Raw genomic sequence first — 27,584 nt, forward strand, 5'->3', positions numbered from 1 at the left:
GAAATTAATTTTTCTTTGAGTTATATGGAACTCATTAATACGAACTTTAGGGGCTTTTTTCGTAATGTTCCTGTAAAAATTAGATTTTTTTTTGTTGTTACAATTTACGATGCTTTATTAAAAAAAAAAAAGCAAAAATAAATTCATTCATTTTTTTTTTTTTTTTACTACAGAAAACCATAACTTTAGTAAAGGTATTTTTTGTTTGAACAAAATAATACATTTCTACGAAGATTTAAATAAAAATAACGAGTTCAATATATTCTGTGATCATTATTTGATAAATACTGAAAATTTCATTAAAATTGGTTTATTTCCTAATTTTTGGTGAATTTTTAAGTAAAGGCAGGGGTAAAAATGTTTGTACACTTTAAGCAACGACATTCATTTTGCACTACATACCTATATTTCCTGTTTTGCCATATTTGATTGTCTTCTGCTTCAAACATACGTAATCTCACATGCATAATTTTTTATTTATTTATATTGTATATACTTCAGTTTTACTACAAGTCAAATCGTGTTCTTTGCTTTTCTTTTAAAACGTAATTTATAAGTAAATAAAGACCGTATTCTATTCTTTAAAATCCATAATACAACGAAATGGTTAAGTGCTTTTAACGCATAAACAAACAACTTTTCCCCCATTTCGATTCTTCTTTTTTTATTAATATTGGATGAGTTTCAATTTAAATCATCGTGTTCTTTATTTATCTATTTTTTAGTCCAATTTTGAAGTTTTCTGTAAAAAATTCTACTCATTATTGACAGTCTAAGTGTTTTAGTAAAACACTGTTTTACATATCTTGCTTGCGAGGACCTCTGACATGACGTCATTTTTTCAGCTGATAGGCCATCTCTTACGATGGACGTGGTTTGGCACAATTTCAGTTTAAAGCGGTTAACACATGTAAGCATTAACATTCTTTTAAATTAATATTTTTCTAGGTCAAAATATAACAGCAGGAAGGCCTAAAACAAACCTTCCTATGTTCATCCGATAGGTCAGCCTCCTCTCTCGCAGCGAATGGGAAGTAACTCTAATAGGCATTCTTATGAATTATTTCCCTTTATAAGGTTACTAACGTTGTCACTATGGTTACGGTATTTTGTTGTCATTCAAGTGCGACATTTGTTTTAAAACTCCGTTAAGAGTTTTTTTCCATCGTTGGAAGAAGAGCACATAAATATATATAAAAGAATATATTTTTTAAAGTTTTTGTATTCTTCCCTTCGATGTTGTCTTTGTCTTGATAAACATCCAAAATGCTCAATAAAGAATATATCACAAATCTGATCCCACAGGAGAAGGTTACACAATTAAAAACAACCAGGTCAGTAATTTCTTTTTATAATTAATTAATTATATGTTGATCCAGAATGACTAAAAGCACTTGGGTCATAATGCTCCAATGCTCCTGTCCCTGAACCCCAATTCTAGCGTTTTATTCTTGTTTGTCTTATTTCCATAATGTTCAGTTTTCCAAGTTATAAATAAATGTAAACGATGCCTTATTCATGGGTGTTCAGCGCGAACAAAAACCCCAGGATATTATATTTTTATTTATTTATTTATTATTTTTACTGTGAGTCAGTACTTATCAAGGTTAAGGACATTTTGAGGATTAGGCCGAAATTGAATAACGCAATAAACTCATTTTTATTGTCAACATTGGATTTGAAGACGACTATGTTGCATTCTGCAGGGAAGTCTGGCGGTAATGTGTTCCACAAACGATCTACAGAAATTCTATCGGTTTCTAAACGCGTAGAAGAAGAAGTATAAGACGTTTTCCTTTGTTGTACGAAATGGCTTGTTTCGTTTAATTATGTTAAAACTCAACTTATGTCTTTCAATCGTAGGTGTGTTCCTTTTTTCCTCAGATTCTCATTGATGGCTCTGCTATTAAGGAAAAATAGTCTCTGAAACTTTTTGATCTTTCTTTCTCATCAAATCTTTCTTTAGATCCATTGTTTTTTCTGCTTCTCGTGAAGTAGGTTCTCTCTACCGTTCTAAACACTTCCACACGCCTGAAACTATGCTCTATCTCTACAAATCTACTATCAGACATTTATGAAGTATTGTTGTCATACTGTTATGGCATGTGTTCTTCAGAATTGTCTCATTTATTCTATGCTTCCGACTAGAGCTATGCTTCCGACCAATTTAATCGAAAGATCGGGATTTCACCAATTTCGATGACAATAAAATTGTATGTATTTCAAAGCATTCAAACATAAGCGATCATAAAAAAGTGTGTTATTTTGTGTCACGTTTACATCTTTTTTCTTCGTCGTTGAATTGTTCCTATTTACTTGCCTCCTCACGAGGGCAGAGTTAAACACAAGGTCGGTTTTTAAGGGGCCAGTCTGGGTAGGAACACTGTCTTAGTCTACAAAGATTTCTCCTCCACTGACTGAGGACAAAAAAAGGCATCAGAACAGATACTACACTGTGATCTTGGCCCGACGGCCAAGGTCACCTTCCATTTCTTGTAATAAATAATTTTACCAACAATTCTTCATAAGTTTTGGTTTGGATTTTGATTAAAGCTAAAGGAACTTAAGTTTTATATATATATATATATATATATATATATATATATATATATATATATATATATATATATATTCTTCATAATTTTTGGTTTCAAGCTGATGCACCCACCCAAGTCATATATAATGTAACTTAACAGAAAGATACGGTAATAAAAAATAAAACGTGTATATATATATGTGTGTGTGTGTGTGTGTGTGTGTGTGTGTGTGTGTGTGTGTGTGTGTGTGTGTTTTATATATATATATATATATTATACATTTTTTTAAATCACAACTTTATAAAAGAATCGATAGAAAATTAACATTAAAATACAAAATACGAAATGTGCATAAATTAAAATATCATATTTAAGCGTATTTTATGACCGGGCTATGACGGGCTTCCCTGCTAGCTTAGATTAATACTTTTGCAGTTTTTTTACTTGGCCTTTTGGCTAAGATCAAAGCGTAGTATCCGTTCTTCAGATGCTGCACTTCCATTTCTTGTTCTCTTTCAGTGGAGGAGCAATCCTTCACGACTGAGACAATTTTTAATTTTTGTACCTTTTATCCACGTTAAAAAAAAAAACCCTGGTGTTTAACTCTGTCCCGTGGGCAAGTATTGTAAATAGGTACAATAATATCAGAGCGTCTCCATTTACGCTGGACATCCACAGAATACCAACATCAATTTATTACATATGAAAGAGTTCTCTGTGGAATTTCCACAGGTGTTGCTAGTAAATAAATGAATTAGAAATTCTTTTAATAGCAGCCAAAAATACTTTTTGACACAACGATATTTACGCTAGAATTTTGGGCCCAAATTATAGTGTATAAACAAATTGTCTTAGCTCGGAGAGTCTCGTCTGTTTTAATATACGACGCCAGCTTTTAGTGATGTCATCATTTTGTGACGTTCTTGTTTTAATGACGTCATCAAGTGTGCAATAATATCGCGTTTTAGTATAATCTAATTTAGATAATACTAGTATAGTATTATCTAAATTTTAATTAAATCCTTAAATTAACTTTATCGGAAACTTATTTTCGATTGAAAATTTTTGTATGGAATTATAAATTAACAGTCACTTTTTATTTAACATTAACAGATTGTAAAATCAGACATGCACAAAGAAATTTAATTGACTCTGAACTCATAATTGTTTTAGTTACTTAGTTTCAGATTTAGAAATGATATTTTTGTTCTAACGATGAAGAAACAAGTAATAGAGGTTACGCGACGATTTTTATTAGTGAGATGTGAAGATGAAAACATTGGTCTTCCATAGAAAAAAATTATTCACGTTCGATTTCTTCTTTTTTTTTTTTACATTTTCACCCCAAACAAGGCACATTGCCACTTTGTTGTATGGGGCTACTATCAGGGACATAGGCATCAGGGGTACTGTGTAGGGAGTTGGGCAGCAAGATGTCGGTTCACATTACACTTGAACTTCTGCATGTCAGTACAGTTGGGAAAGCAGGGACCCGGCAGAGAATTCCAAAGTCTAGCGGTTCTGGGGAAGAAACTACTGGAGTAGAAGGCTTTCTTACATCTAGGGATCTCCACTGTGAAGGGGTGGGATTTAGCTGCTTGTCGGGTTTGTCGGGGATATTTACGTCGAAGGGGTACAAGTGCTTGCAGTTCGTCAGAGTATTCACCGTTAAAGTACTTGTAGAACAGGCAACGGAATGCAACATTTCGTCGATGGGACAGAGGCTGAAGCTTAGATGACAGTTCGGAACCTACCAGGTTGGCGACTTTCATTTAAACCTTTGCTCATTAATGAAAAACGGCATCAATTTAACATTTTTTTTAATTATTAGCAGTTAGATTGTCTGTTTATTCATAATAAGTTTTAAGAGACAATCTTCCACGTTCTGAAAAATTTGATCATTAAAAAATAAGGAATTATTTCGGAAATATTTTGAGATTTAACAGGCGAAAATTTTCAAATGTAAATAATACATAATAATTTATTTTTCGTAAACCTTTAATAAGTTTAATTTTTTTCCAATTTTTTTTATTTTTCCGAAAAAATCGATAAAAATTGTATAAATCAGCAATGTTTGATCCAAAATCAAATATATTTGATTTCATTATTTCAGTATATTTGAATATGTAAAAAAAAAAAAAACCTAAGATGTAAACGCCCCCAAAAAATTCTAAGATCGTAGGGGCAAAATATTTGAATATTTTGTATATTGTTTTATTTCATTTTAGATATATTTCAGGGTTTTTTTTAATAATTCTGTAAAAAATAAATAAATAAAATTGAATAAATTAAAAAAAAAAAAAAAAACGAAATTAATTGATTTTGGAGAGAATTTTAAAAATCAAATTCTTTTCATTGTTTCTGTCATTCGGTTCCATTTTTCCGGTTGTTAGCTTTTGTGGGAATTTTTGGAAATTCCTCCGTTTTACGGAGAGTAAAAAAATATGAGATTTTTTTTTTTTTTTTATAATCGTTCTTCTGCGAAAATTACGATGGATCAATTTTATTTTTACTGTTATTATTTATGTGAGTCGAAAATTCTGCCTGTATAAATGAATTGACGTGATAATTTTATGAAATACTTTCTATTGAAACATATTGTAGTACACCAAAGTTTACGAAAAATAATCGAGTAGTTATTTTAATAATAAAAACGCAATTAGCGCGTTTTTTTAGTTGGACGTTATTTTAAATATCTACTTAGGAAGACATTAAATCAATCAGAAAAATTTTAATTACAACGAAATTAAGGACGAAATTCTGGTTAGAGATAGAAATAGAATTTCGTAGAAAAAACAAAACTACTGGATTAATTTTCAATAAATTTCGGTGAACGATATTTTTCCATTACAAGTAAGTACTTCATAAAGCTTTCTTGTTATTTTTTTTAACCTTATAGAAACACCATTAAAAATAAGAATAAAAGTGATAATGTGGTGTTCCGGGTTGGAAGCACGAGTACATATAAAATTCCCTAGCAACGTCGCACTGCTTGCTCGTTGCTAATAAAATAAATTTCACGGTTAAATTTTAGCATAGAAGTCGTTAGAATATCTTACCTATTTTTGTTTGGTTTCCATTGTAAAATTTGGATAAAATAAATTTTTTGTCTTAAATTGCATTTATCCTAAAATAACATTGTAATTTACTTTTTAAAAGTCTAATTTACTTTTCGAATTCTAATTTTATTTAAAATTTTAAACTTTTATTTCTGATGTTTCATTTAAACTTTTTTTCATTAGAAGCTTTGTTTTTTTTTTGTTTTGTTTTTTGTGAAATATTTTTTGCTACAAGAAAAATTATATAATCGCTAACGCATTGAATTAAAGTTCGATTTCAAGACCTTAAAAGGTAAATTCGAAATTTATTTCAGTCCTTGTAGAAAAATTTCATTTCCTTTTGTTCCTTTGTGTGCGTGTGTGTTATTTTTTAATGTTGAGACCATGTCAAGATGAATAGATGAAGTTGGTCGAGTCAGTCGCATCCGAATCTTCATTACCTCCCAATGAAAAACACCAGCATCTTCACTAAAATATATTCAAACACCAGAATAGAGAGAGAATTATTTGGCTTTTATCAAAAACAAAATGTAACATTTTGGAGTTTCATCTCGCCTTGTTGCTTCTGACAAAGAACGACAAAAAGAACGTCTTATCATCACGGCATCTTCTCTTGGAACTGAGTCATCTTTAGCGCCAAACTCTCTGAACAAGAATCAAAAGTTGAATGAGTTTGGGCATTACCGCGCATGCGCAAGGCAAAACCAGGACTCAAGATAGTGTGTATAGACACAACTATATAACTGCTACTTTCAGCTAATATTCATCAGAGAAGTGTCGACAGAATAAAATAGATAAGAGCGCGCTTTTCGTTTTAGCGAACTTAGTGAGGCTTGTCTCAACATGTTTAGTGGTGATTTTTTCATGTCGTTTATGATATTAACGACGTTGCACAATTTTAGAAAGAAAACAAGAAAGCAAAAAAAGGGTATGGCAAAAACGAGAGGAATTAAGTGTATTGGAGAAAAAGTACAGAAAATGGGTTTATCGGGAGAACAATGAATAGGAAGTTGTTCACTGAAGTAGTCAAAAGAGAGCTGAGGTGGGTTTGCAATCAAGAAGTGGCAATGACGGTATCAAAAGGGTCGAACAATGGATGTAGATATTGTTAGAGTTAATTTTAGGAACGAATGGATTTTACGTTTCGGAACGTCTATTGTTTGTGACATTTTACGGCGGGCCAGTTAGAGACGGTTGCCAATGGAACACATTTGACGATAGTTGCTAGTTGTACAGTGTTGAGGGCAGATCGTGACTTGGACCAGGTGGTCGGGAGAGTCTTGGAAGATCGAAATGAGCTGACCGCAACTGCTGAACTCAACAGAAAAAAAAACTAAAATCTGGTCGTTGTTATTTGCAATTAATTGAACTATTTGGATTTTAAATAAAACATTTTGTTCTTTATTATATACATATAGAGAGAGAGGTGGAGAAAGGTAGAAGGCTTCTCTTGTTATGTATCGGAGGGACATATATTTTGGGGACTCAGAACGAAGGATGATAATGACATTTATATACATGACACACCACACACTTCATATTTTTGACGCATAGGAGATGCGAATTCATTATTAAGGAATGTGTAATACAGTTCTTTTACATCGGAAGGGGAGAATCATTACTGATGATGAAGGAGGCAGACATTTAATACTTGAAGGGTGTTATACAAAGTTCGTTTACAAGATGATAGACAAAACACATTTACCTTTTCCTTTTTATGTGAAATGACGACGAAGACAACCGTTTACAAATATTAGATGATTCTTTATTCATACCAGCTGGATGATTGATAATTATCAGGGATTCAAGCCTTTGTGACTATATGGTCTCTCCCCCCGTCCGCCTCCAAAAGAGGATCAGCTCTCACTAAGTCGCTGTCTGATTCTCGTCTGCTAACTGACTATATGTGACTGTGACTATGATTATCTTCTCATTACGAACTCTATCTCAATATATTAAGGATCTCTTTTCTCGATGACGTGAAATTTATTCACTTGAAATTGATCTATGTATGTCCAAACACACTTTTGGTAAACAAAGAAGTCCAATATCTAACCTATTTGTTTATCATTATTTCTAAACTCGTATTGTCCGTTTTTTTTAAATGACATATTTAATATCCACTAAAGAATGAACAGTCGAGTGCGTTCCTATCTATCTTTGACATAAATAATATTTAGTTATTTGCGAGAACAATGACAATCGTTCTGCATTCCTAGGATTTAAATATGTATTATTTTTTAAACTTTTCTTACTGGGTTTGATTCTGACCTTTTCCAAATCTCATTTTGAAACTTATCTAGTTTGCTTTCTTATACCCCACACGCCCCCCTGATCTTTGAGATCAATAAGACACTTCATAATCCTTCATCCAAGCAGGCCTCCTCCTCTCACGTTGAGGCCTCTGGGGAACAACTTCTTGGAGGTTGACGTTTTCAGGTTCACTACAGACATTCTCGTCCAGTTGTAAAGAACCACAATGTGGGCTAAGTCGAATTGGGGTGCATCGTTAGCTTCTTGATGGATCTCAACTTCTTCCTCTTCACTGCCATCACTGCACACCGGCAGGGTTACACGACGCAGGTCTAGGATATGCCGGGGAACGCCATTCACCATCACGTTGTTCTTCGACTGCGTTCCCGTTACGACCCCCCTTTCCCAGCGAGTGGTACATTTTGCCTCGCCCACTTTAATGGTAGCTTCTTCACCCTCAATTCCTACCGTTTTGTTGCACGGATGCTGCCACTTATATGCAAAGATGGCTCTATGAGGCACAGTTGTCTCATCTTGTCTGGTTTTCAGTGAGATGTTGTACCAAAACACCACCTCCATGGGTGAAATGTTGCTTTTTTCTGCAGCAGCCTTGATGGTGCGATGATTCCTCTCCACTATCCCATTGCAACTCGACCGATACGATGCCCTAAAACATTGCCTTACTCCCCACCTATCACACACCTCTTTAAAGGCTTCTGATCAGAAAGCGGAGCCATTGTCCATTAACAGTTCCTCAACCGGCCCTCTTTCCAAAAATATTTCTTCGATGACCCCTCCGATCGCCCATGCAGCTTCTACCCTGATCTCTCTCCACATGGCAAACTTCCCCGGTCCACAGTAGACCATCGACAGTTACATCTTATGGCGATAATGCGTCACACCAATGGTCAATCGCTTTCAGTCCTCTGCAATGTGTAACTCTCCCGCTTCGTGTCTGGATGGTCCGGGTATATCGATTGGCATTCCTGACAGTGCTCCACTACCTCCCTGACCTTCTTCTCAGTGGTTTCCAGGTAAACCTCTCTTGCCAGGAATAACATCCGTTCTCGACCATAGTGGTGCATTTCATGTAACTTTTTAACTTCCTCCCCTGCACAGCATACTGAGTAAACCTCGTTTCTCTCTTGCAGCCAGGCCTCAGTTACCGGTAGTAGTCAGTGGGACGAGAGCCATGGTCCTTGTTGACTCAGGCTGCACCACGACGTTGGTAACAAAGAATGTCGCTAGATCATGGAGCGGAGCCAGGAGTATTAAGACCGTGAATGGCAGGGAGGTGAAATGCCTGGGAGAGACAACAGCGGAAGTACTGGTGCAAGGTGTGCCTATTGGCCTACGAGCCCTGGTGTTGGATCGTCTGGTTGGTGATGTTGATGTGGTTTTAGGTGTAAGTGCGATCAACCAACTGGGGGGGGGCGCTATGTTGAGAGAGGGCCAAGTAACTTTTGGACGCCTCGGCGTAGTAGGAATGGCAGGAGTGGAAGGTGATAGAAATATCAGAACACAAAAACCAGAGGCTTGCTGCATCGAGGATGAGGATTTCCTGGCGAGGTTCGATGGTGAGACGGTGGAATGGAAATGGATCTCCGGGCCTCCGGAACTACAAAACAAAGTAAGCTGCTATGAGAAAACACTGCGAGGAGAAATAAGAAAAGGATTCGAGGAAGAAGTGGAGAGGTGGATAGAAGAGAGAATTCTGAAACCGTGGACAGGGGAAGAAAAAGGAGTGCTACCATTACTGCCGATTGTTCAACCCACAAAGAATAAAGTTAGACCGGTACTAGATTTCAGAGAATTAAACAGATGCGTAGCCTGCCACACTGGAAAGGTGATTGATGTATGCGAAGCGGGGATGAGGAAATGGAGGAGGATGGAGCAGGCCACTAAGATTCATGTAGATGAAAAACTTTGGAAACATCAATTGGTCCGGTACAAGGGTAAGTTGTATTACCTGACGAGGTTAGGCAAAAAAAACCGCGGACTCGATTCTCAGCAACACTCTCCGCTCTAACCAGGTTCCATCCTCAACGGCTCGACTCTCTCAAACATCTTTACTCCCGGCTCGACTCTCTCAAACATCTTTACTCTCATTTATGCAAATTAATGCGCGATCGAACCTACTGATTCAACGCCTTCTCGTCTCCCATCGCTTGGGTTTCGAGTTCGCACATGCAGCCCACCTCCGTGACTGCAGTCACATTCAATTTTCACTACACGCCCCCCTGATCTCATGATCATAAACTGGGTAGTGAAGTAGTATCCGTCTTTGCTAGACACAGCTAGCGCTCTACACGCCTGCTAGACACAGCTAGCCCTCACATCTCTCCGACAAAGACAGGTATTACTTAGCAAAATGGGGCTACACGGCTAGATACAGAAATTAATTTTTAAATTTCATTTAAAAACGACTTTTAATTATATTCTCACCAAAATAACTGTCGTTCAAAAACGACACCTTTTTTCTCCTTTTCAGCACAACACGATTTCATGTTAAATTCCGTATTTAAAAATAACTTTTAAATACATACAAGTCGTCCGAATCACATTTTAAGTTCTTTTAATAGCGATGACTTTCCAAACGCATTAAAATCTGACTCGAATTGTATTGTCATTAAAAATACAAGTCGTTTAAAAACGACACCTTTTCTTTTTAACACAACAGGAATTCATTTTAAATTCCTCGTTGAAAAGCGAATTCAATGCATACAAGCCATTCGAACCGCATCTTAAGTTCTTTTTACAGCGATGACTTTTTTTTCAAACAATACAATCCGACTAGAACTGTACTTTTATAAAATAAATCCATCGTTTAAAAACGACACCCTTTTTCCTTGTCAGCACAACAGGATTTCATTTTAAATTCCGCATTGAAATAAGGTTTCTATACATACAAGTTATCCGAATCGCATTTCAATTCTTTTTAACAAATATAAGCGAATTTCATTCCAAATTCCACGTTCCTTTGATGACGATAGTTAAAGAAATCCAACGAATCCCACTGGGATTAACAAATAAAAAGACAAAAAAAAAGTCCGACTCACTTCATATCTTCAACCTTCGCAGTTTGACACGACTCATTCAATTCTCTCTTTGACAAGGCTTTTCAATTTTCAACGCGACTTTTAATTTTCCAGGTTCGACGCGAATCATTAAAAATTTCCCATTTCATCTTGGCCGCATTGGTTCCATATTTAACGCCGAAATAGCTCCTAATCGCAAAAAAAAAAAAACCTGGGACTCGATTCTCAGCGACACTCTCCTTTCTAACCAGGTTCCATCCGGTTCTCGAGAACTCAACGGCTCGACTCTCTCAAACATCTTAACTCCCGGCCTTATATTATCTCATTTATGCAAATGCGCATTCGAACCTGCTGATTCGTCGCCTTCTCGTCTCCCATCGCTTGAGTTTCGAGTTTGCACATGCAGCCCACCTCCGTGACTGCAGTAACATTCAATTTTCACTACATGTCCCTTCAGAACACTCTTTTAAAGAGACTACATTGTCACACGAATTCTCTTCCAATTGAGTTCTTACTATCTATTCTTAATTTTGTCCATGATTCCCACCTTTGATCTCTGGAGAATTTGATAATTACATAATATCTTCGTTTTCTCAAAGCCAACGAAAAAAAAAAACAATTGTCTGGAGAGAGAAGTTCTTCTCCCACAAATAAGTTTCTAGACGTTCATTATAACTGCTCAAAGAAGAAAGGTGTCCAACACTATTTAATCCATTTCGATTTTTGTAATGCATTCTTAAAGGTGTTGTGAAATCTCTCAACCTATTCATCTGGTCCTGGACGATAAAATGGATGAAGTGGTTAAGTGTTAAATTATGTGAATCTGCAGTTCAAGTGTCATTAATCTATTAAAATGTTATTGTGAATTCTTTATCCGCAGGTACATCTCCATGCATCGCCCGCGGGTGACAGAAGAAGAACAACTCCCAAAACGTCCCGCAAAGACAATGGGTCCGGCCAAACTGCCACCGCCTTGTACCAAACATTTTTTGAAGAAAGGCTCAAAAATACCAGTTCTGCCTGAAAGTAAGTGCGCAAACTACTCTGCTTCATTTTGTATTTCATTGTTTAGATTTTGTTTCCTTTACTGAAAAACAAACTCGCAACTGAAAACACTTTGCTCGACCAAATCTAAGCAATAGTCTAACTGAACCAATCTGCCTGTGAGAGACACACAAACTCCAATTGACCGTAAGATATCAAGAAAACCGATTGAAATGTGCATGGTCATTCTGATCCGTTGTGGCAGACAACTCACTTAAAAAGGATAATTTTTTTATCAATCTGTGGACATAAAAAAAATGCCTAGGGAGTCCCGTATTTGGGAGGCCATTATTTTTGGAAAACCTAAAGTAGGAACAACCATATCAGGAAAGCTTGTATATGTAGAAACGTTATTTTCTCAGGTGGACAAATTGAATTCTGGGTGATCAAAACTCCAGACCAGATATATTTCAAATTTATTGTGTGGTTTCTTTTTATTTGGTTAAATGTCTCATTCACAGCAAGTGTGTTATTCACACGTAACCCACAAAACACACAATCACCTAGTGCATTCTTACATCCATATATACTTAAGCATATACATTATCTACTTGTGGGACCAATGGAAATTCCACAGAATGTCATATAACATAACATGTCATCTGGCTTCATCTTCATATTTGGGGATGCATAACACATAACACATCACTCATAACACATCACTCATGTCTTGGGTATAATTAATAAAAAAAAAACTTTTAGATAAAACGAAACATTTTTCATGAACATAATCTTCTTCTTCAAATGTTTCTCTAACAATCTGATGCGTTTTGTAGAGAACGATTTGTCTTTAGCCTAAAAATATGCTTCAGTTTGCAATTTTTTATTGGAGCTAAATCTCTTTGCTTAAAAATATGCTTCAGTTTCCAATATCACTTTTTATTGGAATTAAATCTTTTTGACTAAAACATTCTTTTGGGGTCTGCCTGCAAACACTCAACAGTCACTGAAGACAAAATCTGTAGAATAGAACAAGTACAGAAGTAAAATTCATTAATAATGAACAAAATATACAAAACTTTCTCCGATGATGTTTGCTTCTTTGGTCGCTTTGGGCGTTTTTCACTCGTTTTGCTGTTTTTGTTTTGTTTTTGTTTTGTTTTTTTGTTGGGGGTTTTGGGGAGGTGTGTATTGTTTGTTTGTTTTTTTGTTTTGTTTTTTGTTGGGGGTTTTGGGGAGGTGTGTATTGTTTGTTTGTTTTTTTTGTTTTGTTTTTTGTTGGGGGTTTTGGGGAAGTGTGTATTGTTTGTTTGTTTTTTGTTTTGTTTTTTGTTGGGGGTTTTGGGGAGGTGTGTATTGTTTGTTTGTTTTTTTGTTTTGTTTTTTGTTGGGGGTTTTGGGGAGGTGGGTATTATTTGTTTGTTTTTTTGTTGTTTTTTTTTTTGTTGGGGGTTTTGGGGAGGTGTGTATTGTTTGTTTGTTTTTTTGTTTTGTTTTTTGTTGGGGGTTTTGGGGAGGTGTGTATTGTTTGTTTGTTTTTTTTGTTTTGTTTTTTGTTGGGGGTTTTGGGGAGGTGTGTATTGTTTGTTTGTTTTTTTGTTTTGTTTTTTGTTGGGGGTTTTGGGGAGGTGTGTATTGTTTGTTTGTTTTTTTGTTTTGTTTTTTGTTGGGGGTTTTGGGGAGGTGTGTATTGTTTGTTTGTTTTTTTGTTTTGTTTTTTGTTGGGGGTTTTGGGGAGGTGTGTATTGTTTGTTTGTTTTTTTGTTTTGTTTTTTTGTTGGGGGTTTTGGGGAGGTGTGTATTGTTTGTTTGTTTTTTTTGTTTTGTTTTTTGTTGAGGGTTTTGGGGAGGTGTGTATTGTTTGTTTGTTTTTTTGTTTTGTTTTTTGTTGGGGGTTTTGGGGAGGTGTGTATTGTTTGTTTGTTTTTTTGTTTTGTTTTTTGTTGGGGGTTTTGGGGAGGTGTGTATTGTTTGTTTGTTTTTTTGTTTTGTTTTTTTGTTGGGGGTTTTGGGGAGGTGTGTATTGTTTGTTTGTTTTTTTGTTTTGTTTTTTGTTGGGGGTTTTGGGGAGGTGTGTATTGTTTGTTTGTTTTTTTTGTTTTGTTTTTTGTTGGGGGTTTTGGGGAGGTGTGTATTGTTTGTTTGTTTTTTTGTTTTGTTTTTTGTTGGGGGTTTTGGGGAGGTGTGTATTGTTTGTTTGTTTTTTTGTTTTGTTTTTGTTGGGGGTTTTGGGGAAGTGGGTATTGTTTGTTTGTTTTTTTGTTTTGTTTTTTGTTGGGGGTTTTGGGGAGGTGTGTATTGTTTGTTTGTTTTTTTGTTTTGTTTTTTGTTGGGGGTTTTGGGGAGGTGGGTATTGTTTGTTTGTTTTTTTGTTTTGTTTTTTTGTTGGGGGTTTTGGGGAGGTGTGTATTGTTTGTTTGTTTTTTTGTTTTGTTTTTTGTTGGGGGTTTTGAAGAGGGTGTGTATTGTTTGTTTGTTTTTTTTGTTTAGTTTTTTGTTGGGGGTTTTGGGGAGGTGGGTATTGTTTGTTTGTTTTTTTGTTTTGTTTTTTGTTGGGGGTTTTGGGGAGGTGGGTATTGTTGTTTGTTTTTTTGTTTTGTTTTTTGTTGGGGGTTTTGGGGAGGTGGGTATTGTTTGTTTGTTTTTTTGTTTTGTTTTTTGTTGGGGGTTTTGGGGAGGTGTGTATTGTTTGTTTGTTTTTTTGTTTTGTTTTTTGTTGGGGGTTTTGGGGAGGTGGGTATTGTTTGTTTGTTTTTTGTTTTGTTTTTTGTTGGGGTTTTGGGGAGGTGGGTATTGTTTGTTTGTTTTTTGTTTTGTTTTTTGTTGGGGGTTTTGGGGAAGTGGGTATTGTTTGTTTGTTTTTTTGTTTTGTTTTTTGTTGGGGGTTTTGGGGAGGTGGGTGTTTGTTTTTTTGTTTTGTTTTTTGTTGGGGGTTTTGGGGAGGTGTGTATTGTTTGTTTGTTTTTTTGTTTTGTTTTTTGTTGGGGTTTTTTGGGAGGTGTGTATTGTTTGTTTGTTTTTTTGTTTTGTTTTTTTGTTGGGGGTTTTGGGGAGGTGTGTATTGTTTGTTTGTTTTTTTTGTTTTGTTTTTTGTTGGGGGTTTTGGGGAGGTGTGTATTGTTTGTTTGTTTTTTTGTTTTGTTTTTTTTGTTGGGGGTTTTGGGGAGGTGTGTATTATTTGTTTGTTTTTTTGTTTTGTTTTTTGTTGGGGGTTTTGGGGAGGTGGGTATTGTTTGTTTGTTTTTTTGTTTTGTTTTTTGTTGGGGGTTTTGGGGAGGTGTGTATTGTTTGTTTGTTTTTTTGTTTTGTTTTTTGTTGGGGGTTTTGGGGAGGTGGGTATTGTTTATTTGTTTTTTTGTTTTGTTTTTTGTTGGGGGTTTTGGGGAGGTGTGTATTGTTTGTTTGTTTTTTTGTTTTGTTTTTTGTTGGGGGTTTTGGGGAGGTGGGTATTGTTTGTTTGTTTTTTGTTTTGTTTTTTGTTGGGGGTTTTGGGGAGGTGTGTATTGTTTGTTTGTTTTTTGTTTTGTTTTTTGTTGGGGGTTTTGGGGAGGTGGGTATTGTTTGTTTTTTTTTTGTTTTGTTTTTTGTTGGGGGTTTTGGGGAGGTGGGTATTGTTTGTTTCTTTTCTGTTTTGTTTTTTGTTGGGGGTTTTGAGGAAGTGGGTATTGTTTGTTTCTTTTCTGTTTTGTTTTTTGTTGGTGGTTTTGGGGAGGTGGGTATTGTTTGTTTGTTTTGTTGTTTTTTTGTTTTGTTTTGTTTTTTGATATTAAAATAATCTACTTGCTGTCCGTTTTTAGAGAAGCCATTCAAATATGGGGATGAGGAAACACGGCGCCCACCTGTCCCGAGCAAAAATGATCCAGCTCCGTTGATGGGTATCAGGTCGAACAAGAATTTTGTGACAGAGAACGCCCTGGAAAATGTGACTGCTATTCCAAAGAAACCGAACAAGATTTATTGTGACACGAGAAATGGAGAGAAACATTTGCTTGAACCCTCTGGTCTTGAGCCAAACTATATCAAAAAACAGGTGATTATGGTAATCGAGGGTGGGGAGGTACACAAGAGTGGGGGGACGAGTGAATTGTCAAAAATTGTTATTTAATTTCCTGCTTTTGAACAAAAACTTTTGTAAATTTTTATCTTGCATTATTTAACCTTTCTTCATAATGACTGTTTCTCCATAATTTTATTCTTGTTTTTTTTTTTCAAGACAAAAATCAGTAGGCATCTCTTTGTGATAATAATGTTTTGTTCTTGTTAGTTCCTTACATTAAGTGGCTTCACACCTTGTTTATATATCTATAAAAGTGAAATTGTCTGTGTGTCTGTCTGAGTGTGTACATTTCCCTACCAAACTACTCTGTCAATTTTCAGTCTACAGACTCAACATTTGACACAAGGAATATTGAGATTTGAGAAAATATTTTTAATCGGTTTTCGGCCAGAGATTTAGCTGTCAAGGGGCCAAAGTTCAACGATTTGACCTTTGAAAATTCTGCCAAACTCCTTTACCAATTTTGGGGCTAAACACTTGAAATTTTAGATGTGGCTTCCTTGGACATTGATCAAACTTTTTAATTTGAACCCAAAACAATAAAGGTTAAGGGGTCAAAATTGGAGTCACAATTTTAATAAATTGACCTCTCAGCCAATTTATTAATCTAAATATTTGAAATTTTTACATAAAGTGTATTCAGACATAGGACAAACTTTTTAATCGGTTTTTGGCCGACAATTTGGCTGCCAAAGATTTGACCTTTGTGGTCTCTAGCAATTTATTCAGCCAATTTTGGGTCTAAACATTTGAAATTTTACATAAAGGGTATTCAGACATGCAGCAAATTTTTTAATCAGTTTTTAGGCAAAAATTTGGCTGGCAAGAGGTGAAAGTTGAAAGAGTTGACCTTTGCAGATTCTACCAAACTCCTCCGCCATGTTTGGGTCTAAACACTTGAAATTTTAGATGTAGGTTATCTGGACATGAGTCAAACTTTTTAATATATATATATATATATATATATATATATATATATATATATATATATGCACATGAAGTTATAAACAGTGCTATGGAAGAATATAAGGCAGGTGATTGAAAGAGGATGCTTATTTAATCATATGTATTAATCGGTTATAGCTATGGAAGGGGTACACTTGAAATAGCGGATTTATGCTATGTTGATATATTTCAGAAAGGGTATCTGAAATTATAACAGTATTTAAATGAAGTATAAATTAGTCGGAATAATAGTATAAAATAATAAAAGTGAAATTAATTGCCGTTTCAATCTATATATCTATAAAAGTGAAAATGTCTGTCTGCGTGTACATTTCCCTACCAAATAACTCTGTCAATTTTCGGTCTACAGACTCGAGATCTGACATAAGGGGTATTGAGATTAATTAGTTTTCGGCCAGAAATTTGGCTGTCAAGGGGTCAAAGTTCAACGATTTGACCATGAAAACTCTACCAAACTCCTCTGCCAATTTTGAGTCTAAACACTTGAAATTTTAAATGTAGGTTACTTGCACATGGATCAACCTTTATAATTTGATTTGAGCTCCAAACAATAAATGTTAAGGGGTTTAAATTGGGGTCAAAGTTTTTAAAATATTAACTTCTGCTTTCCGTACTAAATTATTCAGCCAATTTCTGGTCTAAACATTTGAAATTTTACATAAGGGGTATTCAGAGATAGGGCAAGCTTTTTAATCGGATTGGGTCGAAAAATTGAGCTGCCAAAGAGTCAAAGTTCAAAAGATTTGACCTTTGCGATGTCTAGCAAACTACTCAGCCAATTTTGGATGTAAACATTTAAAATTTATACATAACGGGTATTCAGACATGCGGCAAGCATTTTAATCAGTTTGGGGGCGAAAATTTGGCTGCGAAAAGGTTAAAGTTGAAAGAGTTGATCTTTGCAGATTCTACCAAATTTCTCCACAAATTTTGGGTCTAAACACTTGAAATTTTAGATGTAGGTAACTTGGACATGGGTAAAACTTGGTATTTTGATTTGATACCAAAATAAGAAATGTTATGAGGTCAAAATTGGGATCCAAGTCATAAAAAATTTACAATTTACAATAAAAAATTTACCTCTGCGGTCTCTAGGAAATTACTCAGACAATCTTTGGTTTAAACATTTGAAATCTTACATAAAGTGTATTCACACATAGGGCAAGTTATGAACAGTATAGGGCCCAAGAAAAGCTGAGCTGAACTGCTAGTATATCTATAAAAGTGAAAATGCCTGTGTGTGTGTGTGTGTGTGTGTGTGTGTGTGTGTGTGTGTGTGTGTGTGTGTGTGTGTGCATTTTCCTTCCAAATTACTCTGTCAATTTTCAGTCTACAGACTCGAGATTTGACACAAGGGTTATTCAGATTTGGCAAATCTATTTAATCGGTTTTCGGCCAGAAATTTGGCTGTCATGGGGTCAAAGTTCAACGATTTGACATTTGAAAACTCTACCAAACTCCTCCGCCAATTTTGGGTATAAACACTTGAAATTTTAAATGTAGGTTACTTGGACGAAGCTAAAATTTTTTAATTTGATTTGAGCCCCAAACAATAAATGTTAAGTTAAAAAAATATTTAACCTCTGCGGTCTCTATCAAATTACTCAGCCATTTTTTGGTCTAAACATTTGAAAATTTACATAAAGTGTATTCAGACATGAGCAAGCTTTTTAATTAGTTTGAGTTGAAAATTTGAGCTGCCAAGGGGTCATAGTTCAAAAGATTTTATCTTTGCAGTGTCTAGCAAACTACTCAGCCAATTTTGGGTCTAAAGACTCGAAATTTTAAATGTAGGTAACTTGGACATGGGTAAAATTTTGTATTTTGATTTAAGACCAAAATAAATGTTAAGGGGTCAAAATTGGGGTCAAAGTTTGAAAAAAACGACCTCTGCAGTCTCTATGAAATTACTCAGACAAATTTTGGTCTAAACATTTGAAATCTTACATAAAGTGTATTTACACGTGGGGCAAGTTATGAACAGTACATAGGACCCAAGCAAAGCGGGGCTGAACTGCTAGTATATATATATATATATATATATATATATATATATATATATATATATATATATATATATATATATATATATCAACAATGTATCCATAAAAGTTAATTTGGGAAAGATTAGAATAATAAATTTAATTTTTGTCTCCACTTTGTGTTCCTTGCAGAACTATGGTGATGTTCCTTCATACCTGAAGAAGCGCGAGGCTGAGATACGGGAAGCACAGATGAAGTATGATGCCTACATCAGCGAGCACATGAAGCAAGGGGCCATGAAGCATCTAAGTGATGAGGAACGTGACAACATCCTGGATGGCCTAAAGAAGAACTGGGAAGCTGTGCACCATGACTACCAAGGGATGTCCGTGGTGACAGACACCATCATGAAGAAAAAGGTTAAAGAACGCCTCGAAATGATGATGAAGCAGCTGGAGAGAGACATTGAGCTTATCGAGAAACATAAAACAATATACATCGCAAACTGAACCTCTGACGGATATTCATGAGAATAATAACAAGCTGTTCATAAACAACTCGTCGTGTTTTGTTTCTAAATATTATTACTGTTTCGATCACTCTCCCATGAAAAAACAGTGTACATTTAACATATAGTTATTTATACAAACCTTATTGGCTACATATGTGCATACATATTTCTGCTGCAACTCCTTTCAAGAAGCAGCATCTTCAGGCTAGATTATATATTAAATGTAAACTGTATTTTTCATATATTTGGATTTTCAATTTTAACTGCTGTCAACCGTGACAACCCCAAGTCAGTCCCCAACTTTTCCTAATCATCATAAACTGCCGCAAAATTCATTGCCACCCTTAAAAGTGACGATAAACTAACTCTAACCATATGGAGCCGTTTTTGTCCCCATCATCGCTACCTCTTGATTAACAAATCCCATTCTAGTTTTCCTTTTTTTTTCTCCTCGGTGAACAACGTTTATCCATTGTTCAGCCGATAAACTTATTTCCTCTTGTATTTTATCATACGTCTTTTTCTCTTTCTCTCACACTTCCTAACACTTGAGAGGAACACCAATAGTATCGCGCATATACCAGACACGGAATAAGGCAGGTGGAGCTAAAGATGTAACACCTTAATGTTAGGGGATAACTCTTTTCTTTTTTTTTACATGGGGGTCACCACTTATTAAAGCCCGGAGGCGACTCGAGGATAAGGGTTATTGAGTGTACAGTAGTCAAATGAGATAATATTGTAGTAATCGTTAGTAATGGAAATTTGGTAAATTGGATTACTTAAAAGGACGGTTCATCAATAATTTGTTTATGTTAGACTTGAAGACAACCAAATTATAGTCAGGTGGGAAGCAGGCAAACGGAAGAGAGTTCCACAGGTGTGCAGTTCTAGGAAAGAAGCTTTGTTTATGGAATCTACGTTTTGATTTAGGCACAGATAAAGAGTGGGGAAAATTATTGGCAGTGGTTTCAGCTAAACAAGTGTTTTTCGTGAAATATTGGCGAGAGGGGGGCAGAGATTGGAGCTCAGACGAGCACTTGCCATGAAAATAAAGTTGAAACAAAGACAGGCTTGCAACGTCTCTTCTATGAAAAAGAGGTTGCAGGGAAGAGAAAAGGGCATCCCTCATTAGGCTACAAAGTCTATTTTGAACCCTGTCAAGGCAGGATAAGCTGGTTCTAACAGTTCCTGCTCAGATGTGGCAGCAGTATTCCATCCTTGGACATACTTGACTTTTATATAGATAGAGAATTGCATCAGATATCTTCTGGAGTGGTAGAAGAATCTGATCATTTCTCCAGCGACCTTGACAACAGACTTGATATACGTGTTCCATTCAAGATTAGGAGTAAAGGTTAAGCCCAGAAGCTAGTCAAAACATGGAGCCTTCTCAAAACGAGAGCCTTCCATTTCAATTGATGTTAGATGGGGATCAGAGTGTTGATGATGTAAAGATAGGAGCTTAGTTTTAGATGCATTAAAAGTAACCAGCCATCTCTTTCCCCATTGTACCATGTGCTCAAGATCAGCGGAGAGAGAATCAGAAAGAACCTTGTGATTTATGGCCTTTGATGTGTTGCCATAGATAGTCGTGTCATCAGCATAAATATCTACGAATGATGTAAGGATGTGTATTGGGAGATCATGTATATAGATCAGGAAGAGAGTTGGGCCCAGGATGGACCCCTGGGGGACTCCAGCATCAATACTATTGGCTTCCGATTTCTGCCCATCAACCACTACTCTTATGAACCTATCAGAGAGAAATGATTTAATAATTGAGAAGACATTTCCAGTTAATGAAGACATTTCCAGTTAATTTGCAAGCTATTAATGCAGTTTACATGCTTATGAAAACTATGTTCAACATTTAGCACTTGTATAAGCTGAATTACTTGATTGAAAATTCAAAATTAAACAAGAAACCTTTTCTTAAATTGTAAAATAGAAAAGGGGATCATCAACTGTTTACCATGTATCTGTTTTGAAGATTTAAAAACAGGGCAGCTGTTCAGGGGAAATAACTCTTCATCAATAACAAAGTATTTCTCTAGTATATAAATTAAAAGAAAATACTAATATTTTTGAATGGAAATCGTTTGAAACAAGGTATAAAGCCACTTAATGTGAGGAGTTAGCAAGAACGAAAGATGATTAACACAAAGACAGGAAATGTCTATTGACCTAAGTTTGGGAAAAAACAAGACTGTGTGTAGGAGGAAAAAAGTGAGCCGGAAGAGAGTTCCACAAACTTGCAGTCCTTGGAAAGAAGCTACTGGAATAGGAAGTTGTATTATTGTTGTGGAGGAATCACCCTATCCATTATATAAACCATAGACTTTTTGATCCCAGGTGTGGATTAAACACCAGAGTGACCCTCGCCTGCTCGGTGACGTTTACTACTCTTTTCAGTTGTAACCTTTTACGTTGTTGTTCCAGTAATACATTGTTTAAACTCTATTCTGTTTTCTTTGTGGCTTATTGCCAGCCATAACGCTGGCGACATTGGATTCGGAGAACGTACTCATGTTTAAAAACAGTGTTCTAAAAAACTAAACATTGACGACATTGGATTCAAGGAGCATACTAAAATCGAAACCAGTAACAACATTGAAAAAAATACTCGCGTTGAAATAGTATTCTAAAAATACTAACAACGTCGGACTCAAATGTTATCAAGTCTAAGGAAGTGTCAGACATAACACTTGCAACTGAAAGGTTCGCGGTAAAAAAAAAAAACGCAGATCATTATGGAAAAAAAAGAGTTGAAAAGAAAAAAGTTTGTTACGACTTTCAAACATAGCGCTGTACTTTTGCAAAAAGAAAAAGGTTCGTCGCGAGTTAGAAAGGTAAATTTTTATACTTTTGGAAAAAGAATTCGTCACTTGTGGTTTTCGCTGCTAAAATCGGGCGTTGTTTTTTTTTTTCTCTGGAGAAAAATATACACTTGATTTTTTTTTCTTTAGACAATGAACTTTATATATATTTATGTTTTTTTCTATTCGTTTTATTGTCTGGAGGAAGAAATAAGAAAGAATAAAACGGTATTGTAAAATTCAGTGAACGTTTTTAAATTGCTAATGCTGACAAAGCAAAATGGACAAATTGAAAGTAGCGTTGGAACATTTGACCAAGTTGCATATCGATGCCGAAAAGAGTCAGTTACAATTCGAAAAACACTGAACTGAACACCAAATACGCAAAGTGTCAGTCATCATTCGAGGAACAGCAAAAGGAATTGCAAAAACAGTTAGTGGAATGTTAAATACGAACCGAGGAAGTTCAAGTTCAAAAACAGTTAGCCAAACGTCAATTATGAACAGAGGAATTGCTTACAGAAATTATTAAAAATAATGCAAACACGGAAAGCAATTCAGCATTTTCTCAGAATACAATATGGACTGCGATAGATAATTTTAAATACGAGGAAGAGGAAAAATTATTTGCAGCATATTTTCGGCGTTATGAAGATTTTTTCTAATATTGACTGCAGCAACTGGTCTGATCAAAAGAAAACCAGACTTCTACTACGAAAATTGGAAACGGCTGAGCATGATAAATTCGTGGATTACATCTTGCTTCGGAAAACAGCAGATATATCATTCAATAAGACGGTAAATTTGTTAACAGAACTTTTCTCGACGAAAACATCTCTTTTCCATAAGCGTTGGAGATGTTTGAATGTGGTAAAAGAAGATAATGACGATTTTGCTACCTACGCAACTGTAGTGAATAAACACTGTGATGATTTTAAGTTGTCTGAACTAACAGCAGACAATTTTTTAATGTCTTGTGCTTGCGCAAGGGTTAACCTCGAGAAAAGATGCGGAAATCAGGCGCAGAGTCCTTACAAAATTAGAAAATGAAGCGAACTTAACACTTCAAAAATTGACTGAGGATTGTCAAAAAGTAGAAATTATAAAAAAAAGATGCAAGAAATATCGAAGCAGGCATCGCGAATATAAAAAAGTAACTAAGAAAAAACCGTCGAAATGGCACACAGACACTAACCACCGCAGCTCAGAAAAACTAAAAGACCGAGCGCTTGTTTCAGATGTGGTGGAATACATTGGGTAAGGGATTGCCCATTTTTAACAAAAAGATGCCATTTATAAAAGTTCGCACTGTACGTCAAACCAGGACTAAGGACGTCGTAGATGAAAATCTACGCAAATATGTAACGGTTAACATTTTCGGCAAGGCTATTAAATTCCAATTAGACAGTGGATCGGATCTTTCAATAATAAATCTCAAAACGTGGAAAATATTATGAAAGCCGACTATGTTAAAAACTAACAGAACGGCGACGGCCGTTAATGGTACAAACTTCATTTTGAAGGTGAATTAATTACAAACGTCACTTTACGGGGGAAAACAAAAAAACTAAGATTGTATGTGCTAAAAGATAGTGAAAACCTGTTCGGTTCTGAAAGCATGGAGGAGTTTCGTCTCTGGGATCTTCCTATATCCACATTCTGCAAGAAAATAGATACCCGCCCAGCAGAAACGGAGAAACTTATAACTTGTTTTAAAAAATAATTCACAAACGTATTTACTCCTGGCCTGGGGAGATGTACAAAAATGGCTGCAGATTTTAAGTTGAAACCTAGCAAACAACTAGGAACAAAATAAATCAGGAACTAGACAGATTAGAAAGCATCGGTGTACTGGCTAAAGTTGAATATAGTGAGTGGGCTGCTCCAGCAGTTTACGTAAAGAAAAGGTCGGGGAAATTTGCGTTTGCGCCGACTTCGCGACAGGACTCAACGGGTCCTTAGAAGATTTTCACTATCCATTACCTAGTCCAGAAGAAGTGTTCACGAAATTAAATGGCGGCAAGTTTTTTTCTAAGATCGACCTAAGCGACGCTTACCTACAGATTCCGGTAAATGACAAAAGCGCTAATCTCCTCTGTATTAACATTCATCGAGGTTTGTAGAGATACGAAAGACTCACGTTTGGTATCAAGGTGGCACCCACAGTATTCCAGCAAGTAATGGATACTATGCTGTCTGGCTTGGACACCGCAATCGCATATCTTGATGACATTATCATAGCGAGCAAAAGCAGGGAGGAACATGAAAAACATATCAGACAAGTACTCAGTCGAATGCAAGATTATGGATTTAAGATCAAAACAGATAAATGCGAGTTCTTTTTACAAACAATTAAATACCTGGGTCAAATAATCGATAGAGATGGCAGACGCCCAGACCCAGATAGGGCGACCACTATTAAAGAAATGCTGGCACCAGTAAACATAACTCAATTGCAGAGTTTTTTAGGTTTGGCAAATTATTACCAGGGGTTCATCCTAAATATGCACAAATTGCGCGCACCACTTAATGAATTGCTGAAAAAGGATAAGGCTTGGGAGTGGACAGAAGATTGCCAGACATCATTCCAAGAAATAAAAAGAATCCTGACTTCAAAACTATTCCTAGCACATTTCAACCCGCAGTTGGACATAATAATAGCTAGCGACGCTAGTCAATATGGCATCAGGGCGTGCATGCTACATCGAATTGTAACCTTTTTACGTTGTTGTTCCAGTAATACATTGTTTAAACTCTTTTCCGTTGTTCTGTTTTCTTTGTGGCTTGTTGCAAGCCAACATAATTATAATGAGGTATTAAAACAGCGAATTAATGGAGAGCACTAGTTGGAACAAAGAAAATAGAGATCAGATAATTCTAAAAAAACACATGCCATAACAATATTTAAAAAGCAGACTGAGACTAGCAACATCACGTCTGTGAGAGAAAGATTGCAAAGAATAACGTGTGAGGTCAATCAAAGTACAGGTACGCATCTGCACTTTATCAAGAACCTTCAAATAGGACAGAGATTCACAAGCTCAAATATGACAACAGTACTCCATACATAATCTTATAGTAGATTTGTTGAGATAGAGATGACCTCGGCTGTGAGAAAGTATTCAGAACTCTTAAGTTTATGTAAAAGTTCAGAATGCTATACTCTGTCAAACACCTTTCAAATATCAAGCGCAAATACCATACCTTTTCCTGAATTATCCATAAACCGACAGATCCATTCAGTTACAACAATTGATAGATCAGTTGTTGGACAAAAACCACAAAAGCCATACTGAACATCACTAAAGAAGCCCAAATTTTCCAGAAAACGATCGAAATTGCAATCATTTCCAAAATTTTGCTAATAACAGAGAGAAGATTAATAGGACGATACTTACTTGAGTCGAATCGATCACAAGCATTTTTAAAGATAGGAACAACAAAGGATTCCTTCTACCAAAAAGAGAAACAGGACTGAGACAAATAGAGATTGAATAATTTCGAAAGGATGCAAGGAAGTTCAGGAGTGCAACGTTTAAGAACAATAGGAACCGAATCAGAATCGGAAGAACCCTAGCAATCATCAATGTCCTAAAACAGATAAAAAGGCATCCATAAGTTTCAAGATTACGGATACATATAATGGGGAGATAGATCCCTGTGAAGAAAAATAGCAAGAGCATGCAAAATGCGTGGAAAAGTCTAAATGGACAAGAGTGATAATTACAGAATCAAGAAATGAAAATCCAGAAGAACAGCACCAGAATCATCAAGAGAAGAATTGTCAGCAAAAAGACGAGGAATTAGATCAGATTTATCTTCTAAGAGATGAAATGACCCAAAGATCATTAAAAAGAGGATGAATAGCAGACTTGGTATTATTGATAATACTGTTATAGATTCTTGAAAGAAAATCACAAGAGCCAACATTTTTTAGATGAAACGAATCCTTTGACTCTGAATTTTTAGACTTAGCTTCAGAGATTGCAAGTTCTTCTATCGGATTGTTTAAAAGCCTCAGAATGGCAGAAGCACAAACAGATGAAAACCGGGGTTGAGAATGATGTTTGGTTTGAAACTAATGATGAGAAATAAAGATTTCAATTCCTACAAGAAGTCATTTACATCTCTAGTAGCAGCATTCGGGGCTGACTGGGATAGCTTCCGTACATTCATATCTGATCTACCTCTGCATTCCATGTTTAAAAAGGATGTGTCCTCTATAGTATAAGACCTGACCGAATGGTTAATTGTAGACATAGACCGATTCATACCATCAAAAAAATTCCAACAAAAACCTAACAGCCAGACATGGTTCTCCCCAGAATGTGCTTCTGCCATCGCACACAGAAATCACTTTTTCCATAGCTACCAACGTAATAGATATACTGAGACAAAAGCCACTTTCAGGACTGCCAGCAATCACTGTAAAAGAGTAATAAAAATGCAAGAGAGCTATGTGCTCAGTCCGTTAAATCCAAAGTAACTGAGCAGCAGCTTGGTTCCCACCAGTTTTGGCAAATAACAAATAGGATCCTGAACAGAAGCATGCATTCTATCCCAACTATCATCAATGGGCCTGAGGTCATCTCGTCAGCATCAGACAAGGTCAAACTATTTGCCAAGAACTTTGCAGCTAATTCTACTCTATGCAACGAAGGCCATGAACTCCCCGCATTTCCTCCTATAACAGACAACATGCTATGCAACATACAAATATCTGTGCGTGAGGTCGCCAAGCTAATCAAAAACCTTGATTCCAGTAAAGCAACTGGCCCTAACGGCATTCCACTTATAGTGTTGAAAAAGCTTCAACTAGAACTTGCCCCCATACTTACAAAACTGTTTAACCGTTGTCTTAAGAGAATTGCTTCCCAACACCCTGGAAAACCTCATCAGTATACCCTGTATTTAAGAATTTAGGTGACAGGTCATCTCCCTCTCAGTACAGACCAATAAGTCTCCTGTGTGTCATGAGTAAGTTGTTGGAATCCATATTAAATAAAGAAGTAGTCAACCACCTCAGCAGAAATAACCTTCTTAGTGACATGTAATATGGTTTCCGTTCTGCTAGATCTACAGCAGATGTGCTAACGGTTATATCTCATAGGATTAGCGAATCTCTTGATAAAGGCTTCCTTTCTAGGGTAATTGCTCTTGAGATATCAAGGGCCTTTGATAAGGCATGGCATAAAGGCCTACTTCACAAGATTTCCAGCTACGGTATAACTGGAAATGTTTTCTCAATTATTAAATCATTTCTCTCTGATAGGCTCATAAGAGTAAGGGGTGATGGGAAGAAATCAGAAGCCCACAGTATTAATGCTGGTGCCCCTCAAGGCTCCATCCTGGGCCCAACTCTATTCCTGATCTACAT

General features: G+C 35.9%; 1 protein-coding gene across 1 annotated transcript; it reads left to right on the forward strand.

Annotated features, from left to right (window-relative positions):
• The first annotated feature begins 1,117 nt into the window (after nucleotides 1-1,117).
• On the forward strand, nucleotides 1,118-19,434 carry LOC145263658 (enkurin-like). Its single transcript, XM_080120530.1, has 4 exons — nucleotides 1,118-1,334; nucleotides 11,768-11,913; nucleotides 15,669-15,901; nucleotides 19,069-19,434. The coding sequence occupies exons 1-4, from the start codon at nucleotides 1,267-1,269 to the stop codon at nucleotides 19,384-19,386; spliced, it is 765 nt and encodes a 254-aa protein (XP_079976656.1). The 5' UTR covers nucleotides 1,118-1,266; the 3' UTR covers nucleotides 19,387-19,434.
• Nucleotides 19,435-27,584: the final 8,150 nt, after the last annotated feature.

The sequence above is a fragment of the Euprymna scolopes genome, chromosome 39 (assembly GCF_053919585.1).
Source record: "Euprymna scolopes isolate OS-2025 chromosome 39, ASM5391958v1, whole genome shotgun sequence".
Classification (NCBI taxonomy): Eukaryota; Metazoa; Mollusca; class Cephalopoda; order Sepiida; family Sepiolidae; genus Euprymna; species Euprymna scolopes.

Coding starts and splice junctions, on each gene's coding strand:
- LOC145263658 (XM_080120530.1), top strand. CDS start 1,267: ATGCTCAATAAAGAATATATCACAAATCTGATCCCACAGGAGAAGGTT. Junction 1,335..11,767: donor ACACAATTAAAAACAACCAG/GTCAGTAATTTC, acceptor CTTTATCCGCAG/GTACATCTCCATGCATCGCC. Junction 11,914..15,668: donor AATACCAGTTCTGCCTGAAA/GTAAGTGCGCAA, acceptor GTCCGTTTTTAG/AGAAGCCATTCAAATATGGG.